Genomic DNA, 9920 nt, shown 5'->3' on the forward strand with positions numbered 1-9920 from the left:
TGCCAACACCACGATTGAACATTTCTCCAAAATCTGGTCCGATGTAAATCGTGCTATTTCTCGCTCTGTGCAGGCTTTTAGGAAAACTGCTGACAAGAAGCGCTCAAAGGCACCAGGATATAAAGTTGGTGACAAAGTGTGGTTATCATCTCGGAATCTGTCCCTGCATGTTCCATCTAAAAAGCTTGGCCCAAAATTCATCGGGCCTTATGAAATCTCGGAGATTGTTAATCCAGTGTCCTACAGATTAAAACTTCCCCCATCCATGCACATTCCAAATGTCTTTCATGTTTCATTGTTGAAACCTGTTCATTCCAGCCTCCTAGTAAATGAACCAGAGCCTGTGGATGTGTTGGACAGTCAAGAATATGAAGTGGCATTTATTCTTGATTCCAAACGAGTGCGCAATTCCTTACAATATCTCGTTCATTGGAAAGGGTTCAGCCCAGAGGATCGATCTTGGGTACCAGCTCGTGATCTTCATGCTGATCGACTTAAAGCCGCGTACACACGTAGCCGTCTGTCCGACGTACTTAGTCTGGCAGACTTACCACCAGACTGTCCGTCGGACTTTCCGAACGGGCTACTTGCCCACACACGGAACTTTTTCAGCGGACTAATACGGCGTACTAAGTCCACCGTACTATCCGCCCTACTTTTGAAATGAACGGACTCGCCCACACACGCGGGGGAAAGTCCGCTCATTTCGAGCGCGTCTCCAGGTAGGCGGGGCCCACGAAGGAAAAATCGGCGTGGGGGTCCCCCCAAAGTCCACAACAGACCCTTGTCCGAGCACGCTACCCGGCCGGCCAGGAAAGGGGGGGCGAGCGCCCCCCCCCCCTCCTGAGCCGTACCAGGCCGCGTGCCCTCAACATGGGGGGTGCCTTGGGGAAGGGGGGGCCGCGCGGCCCCCCACCCCAAAGCACCTTGTCCCCATGTTGATGAGGACAAGGGCCTCTTCCCGACAACCCTGGCCGTTGGTTGTCGGGGTCTGCGGGCGGGGGGCTTATCGGAATCCGGGAGCCCCCTTTAATAAGGGGGCCCCCCGGATACCGGCCCCCCACCCTATGTGAATGAGTATGGGGGTACAATGTACCCCTACCCATTCACCTGTGAAAAAAAGTACAAAAAAAACACAACACAGGGTTAAAATATTTTATTGCACAGCTCCGGGGGTCTTTCGTCTTCGGGGGTCTCCTCGCCGGACTCCTCCGCTATCTTCTTGTAGCTCTTTTGCTAGCGGAGGAGCCCAGCTTTTTTCCTCGCCGCCGGCCTCTTCTTCCGACTTCGGGGGTCTTGTCCCCCTCTTCGGTTCTTCTGCCGGGCCACCGCGCCTTCTTCCAGCTCTTTTACAGGCGGTGGCCCGGTCTTCTGTTGCCGCCGCCGCCGCCTTCCGTTCTTCTGTTCTTGTCTTCTTCTTCTTCTTCAGATATTTCCTCGCCGAGTCCTCCGCTCACAATGACGGGGAGTGGGCACGCAGCGACTTATATAGGGACAAGGGGCGGGGTCTTCGGTGGATGTCACATGGGTGGATGTCACATGGGTTTATGTCACATGGCGACAGTCCCAGCATCCTCCGGGTCTGTGACATCGAAAGGGGGCGGGGTCACCATGTGACATGAACCCATGTGACATCAACCGAAGACCCCGCCCCTTGTCCCTATATAAGTCGCCGCGTGCCCACTCCCCGTCATTGTGAGCGGAGGACTCGGCGAGGCAACATCTGAAGAAGAAGAAGAAGACAAGAACAGAAGAACGGAAGACGGCGGCGGCGGCGACAGACGACCGGGCCACCGCCTGTAAAAGAGCTAGAAGAAGGCGCGGTGGCCCGGCAGAAGAACCAAAGAGGGGGACAAGACCCCCGAAGTCGGAAGAAGAGGCCGGCGGCGAGGAAGAAAGCCGGGCTCCTCCGCTAGCAAAAGAGCTACAAGAAGATAGCGGAGGAGTCCGGCGAGAAGACCCCCGAAGACGGAAGACCCCCGGAGCTGTGCAATAAAATATTTTAACCCTGTGTTGTGCTTTTTTTGTACTTTTTTTCACAGGTGAATGGGTAGGGGTACATTGTACCCCATACTCATTCACATAGGGTGGGGGGGTGGTATCCGGTGCCCCCTTATTAAAGGGGGCTCCCGGATTTCGATAAGCCCCCCACCCGCAGACCCCGACAACCAACGGCCAGGGTTGTCGGGAAGAGGCCCTTGTCCTAATCAACATGGGGACAAGGTGATTTGGGGTGGGGGGGCCGCGCGGCCCCCCCTTCCCCAAGGCACCCCCCATGTTGAGGGCACGCGGCCTGGTACGGCTCAGGAGGGGGGGGCGCTCGCTCGCCCCTCCTTTCCTGGCTGGCCGGGTAGCGTGCTTGGGCAAGGGTCTGTTGTGGACTTGGGGGGAACCCCCACGCCGATTTTTTTCGGCGTTGGGGTTCCCCTTTAAGTCCATACCAGGTGACGGTGCCAGCGGCGTCTCCTTCGCGGGCCCCGCCTGCCTGCAGACCCGCTCGAAATGAGCAGACTTTTCTCCGCGCGGGAAAAGCCCGCTCATTTCAAAAGTACGGCGGACTGGCATACACACGGCCGGAATGTCCGACGAAATACGAGTCCGGCGGGAAGATTGGAGTGCAACACTGCCTTCTAAGTCCGCCGTACTTTCGGGTCAAAAAAGTATGCCGGAGGCTACACACGGGGGGATTATCTGGCGGACTTGAGTTTGCTGGACTTTTCCACCCGCTTGTTTGATCGTGTGTACGCGGCATAAGAAGAAGTTCCATCTCCGTTATCCAAGTAAGCCTGGGGGTGCAGGAACAACCCCTCGAGAAAGGGGGGGGTACTGTCAGTACTAGAATCCCTTTAGGACCCAGCACAACTCACCTGACACAGCCTGTGTCTGGGAAACAACAGTGTATTGGCCAGCTCACGTTTAAATCACCTGTATCAGCATTCAGTCAGTGATCATGTTAGAGTTCACTTGTGTTTGATCCAGCTGATATTTGCTCTGTATCTTTCGTGTTTGACCCTCCTTGCTTGCTTCTGATTCGGTACCGTTTGGATTTTGATCTACCTGTGTATGACCCAGCTTGCCTAGACTACGCTTTGCCTGATTCTACTAGAACCCTCATCTACAGCAGTGAACCACAAGGTCCAGCAATCATATATCCTCATCTACAGCAGTGAACTACAAGGTCCAGCAATCATCTATCCTCATCTACAGCAGTGAACTACAAGGTGCAGCAATCATATATCCTCATCTACAGCAGTGAACTACAAGGTCCAGCAATCATCTATCCTCATCTACAGTAGTGAACTACAAGGTGCAGCAATCATATATCCTCATCTACAGCAGTGAACTACAAGGTCCAGCAATCATCTATCCTCATCTACAGCAGTGAACTACAAGGTCCAGCAATCATCTATCCTCATCTACAGCAGTGAACTACAAGGTGCAGCAATCATCTACCTTCGTCTGCAGCGGTGTACTACAAGTCCCAGCTGACCTGCTCTGCTTAGACCTTCTCATGGTATGTGCTTTGAACTCTTTGTATAATCAGCACACCTGAACTGTTACTTGTTATCTGCTCCTAGCCTGACACTGTACTACACCTATACCAGTCCTTAAAAGGACTTTTGTGGACCTAATAGCTAGTGATTTGTGTCACTACAGTCTCTCCCTGCTCCACACAGCGTCCTGTCCCTACACTGACATAAGACAGAATGTAAAATGGCCCCCAGATCAGGTCTATTTATAAGGTAGGGGGAATGTCCAAGTGTCCATGTGCTGAAATGTCTCAATTGGCTGTCCTGTACCCCATGATGGATGTGTCATCATGGGTCAAAGTTCTTTCACACTGTAAACGCATATGTCCGCCGGGCGAACAGCGCCAATAGTCCACCGGTTTGGTGAATCGCGAACATCCAAAATTCGCCGCGAACCAACCGCCGGGTGAACCGCGAGGCCATCCCTACTCAAGTACACTGCTGAGTGTATGAGTAGTTCCAAAACATCTGGGGTGCCAAGGTTCGCCATCACTGAACTAGACCATAAAATTGTCCTGTAATAGGTTTATACATTTTTGCCCTTTTACTGTTCCAGCAGTGCCATTACTCCAGTCAGTTTCTGGGTAATTAAAATCCCCCATTACTATCACTGCCCCAGCCCTTGCTGCCCTTTCCATCTGTGCAAGGAGCTGAGTCTCCACCTCTTCATTAACATTGGGTGGTCTATTCCCATGGGGGGGGTGGGATCTGGGGGCCCCCTTCCAGATTCTGATAAGCCCTCTGCCTGCAGACCTCCACAACCACCACCCAGGGTTGTCAGGAAGAGGCCCTTTTCCCCATCAACATGTGGACAAGTTGCCCAAAGCACCCTCTCATGTTGAGGGCATGAGACCTGGTATTGTTGGGTGGGGGGCTTGGGCGCTCGCTTGCCCCCCCTCTTTTCTTGGTCTGCCAGGCTGCGTGCTTGGATAAGGGTCTGGTATGGATTTTGGGGGGGGGGCCCACGCCATTTAAAAGAAAAAAAATTGTGTGGGTGTTCCTCTTAAAATCCATACCAGACCAAAAGGGCCTGTTATGGATTGGGGGGAACCCCCATGGCATTTTTTTTTAAATCATTTTCTATTGCAAGAAAATTCAGCAATTTTTTTTTTCATTCAGCTGTCAGTGGGGAAGCCTGCTGACAACTGATGACTGATTCATTTTTAAGGAGCGGCGGCCGGTTTCCCAACCCCGCTCTTTAACAAACTATTGATATATATACTATATGATAGATATACTATGAAATTATTGATGTGCACTCGGCGGGCGAGCATCAATAGTGTGTGACTGAGGGGAGACATTTGAGTGTATCCCCTCTCACATACCTGTTAGTGGAGCTCGAGATGATGAGGGTGGCCGCTTTCACAATTCCCATACAAACAACCCTGGTGGTGGAGAGAGGGTGTCACGTACCTGACCTTGGGGTCCAAGTGATGAGGGTGGCCGCTTAAGCATTTCCCATACAAGCAACCCTGGTGGTGGAGAGAGGGTGACACATACCTGACTGTGGGGTCCAAAGTGACAAGGATGAACTCTTGCACAATTCCTGTCCAAGCACCTCTAGTAGTGGAGACAGGAACTCCTAGGGTAGTGGAAGGACACAGCGGCCAGGAAGATGGAGGAGTGGACTTGAGCTCGGAAACACAGGCATCCGCCTAGTATGGATTCCGGTCTCAGGCTGTGTTTGGCAGCAGCCAGACAGACAGGTACACAATCACGATCAGGTTCAAGGTCGGGGACAGGCATGAGTTAGCAATGTGCTGGAAGCGAGGTACCAAGTGATCGTGGTCATCCCGGGGTTGTTAACACAGATGAGCAGCAGACATAACAGGCAAGGGCAATCTAAAGGGAAGTGCTTAGGTGTAGCCGGGTCATTAACAAGGTTAGAAGGTTTTCAGGAACTCAGAACATGGAAACAGCGCTGAAGACAATCAAGCAATGAGGCTAAACAGATCTCAAGTGAGGCCTGGAATGGTGGAGAAGGAAGAGAGGCATAGTGCAGGGCCGGTCATGACAGTGTGTCTAGTGAGACACATATAAGGTTACGTTTTTGAGAGCTATGAGAGCGAGGGGAGGAGGCAGCAGGAGAGGAGTCTGGTGGGGTAGTGGCATTATTTAAGGAGGGGCGGGGCCTGGATTGGGGCAGAGCGCTGGGGGGAAGAGAAAGGAGGGGGGAGCTTTTCCCACCCTCCCTCCCTTATTTATTATGTTGTTGGTGGTGTCGATGTGTGTGTATATTTACTCTTTTTCAGGAACGGGGGAAGACGGTCGTCATGACAGCTGGGGGTTGGCTGTGTTTTTTTCTGTTGGTCTTTGCCGGTAAAAGTGAACAGATGTAGTAAAAGGGGTGGGGGGGGGCTCATCGGTAGTATGGGCCCCTCTGGTGTATTCCAGCAAAAAGGTTGATGGAATACTGGAATGGTTGCCCTGCAGGAAGGGGGTTGTCTCCGAGCGGTTACAGCTGGAGGTTCCGCAGTGTATTGGTGATATATGTGATGGAAGATGGTGGCTCCGTCATTGACCAACAGATTGGGGTTGAAACAAGTTGTTTCACTTGATGTTTATATTTTATATATTTAATTTTATATTGGAGTTATTGTTTTATTAAAAGAGGCCGTTATGGCCATTTATACTACAAAAAGCATGGTGTGGTCTCATCATTTTATTTTATTTGATTTGATTGTGAGCTTTTCTGGTCCAAAGACCGATGTGACTGGGTCAATGTTCTCTGTACAACTCTCCGGAATATGTCAGAACTATTTTAAATGATATGGTGTGATATTCACGTGACTGTGGTCGGGATATTAGAGTGTAAGTTCTTCTGGTATAGAGACTGATTTGAGCAATTCCTCTACTTCTACATTAGAGTTATAGAGTTCAGATCTCACTGAACTTATTGTATTTTCTTTCTCTTGCTTATCTTCTTACAGCTGTGATCACCTGATGGGCCCAGAATGTGGAGGTGTTCAAGATACGTGTTCTGCACAATGTCGGTGTTTGTGTGCGTTTCTGTCTTTTATTACTCCTACCATATAGAACTTGAACATCTGAGGAGATCTCAGAAACTTCCCATTGCCACAGTGAAGATGGATTTCCAGGAATTTCCCATTGCCACAGACACCATTACAGCTCTGGATAGTCAAACATTTATCATCTCTCCGTATTATGAGCCTAGAGTTGGCCAATCAGTCCGGGTCATCGCCATCACCCATGTATCTGTGAAGGAACTCTACTGTATCTTCCCTTGTTCCTCCAATCAGAGCGTCTTCATGAGGGCACAAATTGATCGTCATAGTGACAGATTTGGGTTCCCATATGGGACAACAGATCTCCTATGTGCAGAACCTTCCGGGTGTAATTACACTTATATGTCTTTCTCTTCAACTGTCTCCACAAATACAAGTCAGAGCATCCTGTTTGAAGTCAGGAACCGTCCACCACCGCCAATCTCCTCCAATTTCACCGTCTGTATTTCTACTTTGTATGGAAACTACAACAATGTCCTCCAAATGATCCAGAGTATTGAGATGTACAAGATTCTGGGGGCCTCCAGAGTCACCATCTATAACACCAACTGTTCCCAGGATGTAGATAAGGTGTTACGTCATTACATTGATGAAGGAATTCTAGATATGGTGCCATGGCCAATAGACCGCCATCTTCGAACAACAAACAAATGGCAGTATTCCAAAGGACTCAACGCTGAGATTGGTTATTTTGGACAAACTGCAACTTTGAATGATTGCCTATACAGGAACATGTACAAAAGTAAGTTTGTTCTCCTCAATGACATTGATGAAATTATTCTTCCAGTCAAGGACTGGGACTGGTCATCCCTGATGGAGAATCTCCAGAATAAACACCCAGATACAAGTGTCTTCCGAATGGAGAATCACGTCTTCCCCGCTTCAGTCAACATCTCTGGATTTGACATGTGGTCTCACGTTCCGGGGGTCAATATTCTCTCTCACGCTCCCCCACTCCCTGTAAGGTGGCTATTCCTCAATAACCGCAAAATGATTGTGAATCCCCGAGACATATTTCAGACCTCCATCCACTTAATTATAAAACAAAGAAGGAATTGTAAGAATATAGGACAAGATTCGGCCATTCTCTTCCACTGTAGGAGAGAGAACGGTGTCGCAGTAAAGGACCTTGCTCCAGATGATGATAGGTTGATGAGATACAAGCGGTCCTTAGTGCCCAATGTAAATAAGGTTATTCAGAAACTTTTCCCTCGGGAATAGCCCCCACCTCACCTCTCCCCGTATATCGTGTAATGTTGAGTGAAGACTGGAAATCTGTGTGTACGTGACTCCAAACTCAACATTTACCAATCAATGAGTTTATTTATTAAAGTGCTGGTGAATGTGGACAATGTGAAGGCTCATTATGAATGGACATCTATCAGCATATGGTCCTTCTCCATCACAATCTTACAGTTTTGCATTAGCTGACACATATATGGTGGTCCGAATGGCGCATTATCCATGTTTGCAGGGTGTGCAGGGCACACGGGGGCCCAGAGGAAAGGGGGGGGGCCCACTGTACCCTGACACTCACTGCCCACATCGATTAAAGTAGTGTTTCTAGGCTTTGGGAGCTTTGGAACTCGTTCTCAATCTCTTGCAGTCGGCAGCTGGCCACTTTTGCTGATACTTTGATTATAGTTCCGGCTGCCGCCATCGCCCATGCCGACTGTCTGTAGGCCCTGGCTGATGGGGATTGATATCATGATTTGCTCCTCTTGAGGGAGATCAGGCTTGTGAGAGCGGGAAGTACAAAAAAAAAGGGAGAGAAAAAAAAAAAAGGGGGGGGGGGGGGTTCTCCTAAGAGGGTCAAATAGGACACTAAGATTGCTTTAAATGTATTATTTTATTATGTAGAAAAAGACGCACAACAATAATTTGATGAGACAAAGGAAACCAGGTATGTACCTCACCAATAAATTAAAAAGACAACGTTGACGTGTTTAAAAACTGGGGGATGCAGCTGCACATGCACACACACTCACACTTATATGCACAACACAATCATCAAAAATCACAAATGGATGGAATTAAAGTCCTCTGGATGAATTTGTTATTCCTTAACCAAAGAAAGGGCTTTTGGTGATCCACATCTGACCGCCATATACTCATGTGCGGGAAAAATTGAATTGCGGTCCAAAGCAATATTATAAAGATATGTAGCACTTACCCCCCCCCCCCCCCCCCGAAGGAGCTGCTGGTAATTAATTGGGACTGTACTCTGCTCTCCCCACTCCCCAATGGTTTGGCTCAACCCACTTGACCCAGCTGTGTAACAGTGTTGGTGGTGCGAAAACCCAATCACAAAAGACAATGGAAGAATCATAGATTACATGCACTTTACCTGTATTGTCACCTTGGTATACACTGGTACACCTGTCTGGAGAATGAACAAACCTCACAATAGATTGTGTTAAACCAGAATATAAGTTTGCTTGAACAGGTTTGAAATATTTATTAATTCTGACACAATAATGAAGCAAATAGTTGTAAATTGCTATCACACAAAGGTTGCCTGGATGACTCCTGCAGGCGTGCCTCCAAGTGGGCCTAATGCTCAGTCAATAAGATCTCAGCACTGGGCACCTTCCCACTTCCAGTAACACCCGTGTAGACACTGTAAATCCTGTAATGTCCCACACAGTGCTACATAGATGATATAATGCAGTGTAACTACTCAAGAGCTCCCCCTGTGGAGAAATGCAGTTCTTGGTCTATAACGGCAACACTGTAAGGCCTTACAGTAAAGAATATAGTCTCTTATCGTCTTTTCTTCAGCTAGCCATTTATACCGCAGTATTTGTATTCCATAGGTTTCCCAAGCAGTATTGTAGTGAAAGGTAGTAACAGTAACTTTGATCGTGCGATAAACTCATGAACTCCTTTCCCGAGAATATGCTCCCAATGTCAGTCAATTGTTAATGAAGTTAGGCTCCGAGGCCTTGATGAGTGTAATTCAACTGGACCTAACTGGTCCGAGGGACCATGGGTCCCAGCAATGCTGTGAGATTAGTCTAATTGTGTGAAGTGCAGTATATAACTTCTGGGCAACAGTCCTCTCACCACACCAGTGCCTTGATAAATGGAAGCCTCCGCTCCGATGGTCTCAATCCTGCTTTCAGTCAGCTTCATCACGCTGCACCGCTCTGCAGTCTGACCAGGACCTCCGTCTGGCTCCGTCGGGCGCTCTGGATCCTCCGGTCGGATCGCACCGCTGCTCCCGCACACTGTGATGAGGCACTCTCGGCAGTTGCTGTTCCGTTCCGCACGACGTAGGCTCTTCCAGACGCCCACACACAGATCCCTGTAGGCAGGCCACACGACCCTGCGAAAAATGGCCATGCCGGGCCTTTTATTACCT

At 49.2% G+C, this 9920-nt stretch overlaps 1 protein-coding gene across 1 annotated transcript; it reads left to right on the forward strand.

The window, feature by feature from the left end:
* The first annotated feature begins 6467 nt into the window (after positions 1–6467).
* LOC143976235 (uncharacterized) lies at positions 6468–8314 on the forward strand. Its single transcript, XM_077478645.1, has one exon. It carries the CDS (start codon positions 6485–6487, stop codon positions 7775–7777), a length of 1293 nt encoding a protein of 430 aa, XP_077334771.1. The 5' UTR covers positions 6468–6484; the 3' UTR covers positions 7778–8314.
* The last annotated feature ends 1606 nt before the right edge of the window (positions 8315–9920 follow it).

Source organism: Lithobates pipiens, unplaced genomic scaffold (genome assembly GCF_037356315.1).
Source record: "Lithobates pipiens isolate NorthernLeopardFrog02 unplaced genomic scaffold, aLitPip1_a1.2 Scaffold_13, whole genome shotgun sequence".
Lineage (NCBI taxonomy): Eukaryota > Metazoa > Chordata > Amphibia > Anura > Ranidae > Lithobates > Lithobates pipiens.

Coding starts and splice junctions, on each gene's coding strand:
- LOC143976235 (XM_077478645.1), top strand. CDS start 6,485: ATGTGGAGGTGTTCAAGATACGTGTTCTGCACAATGTCGGTGTTTGTG.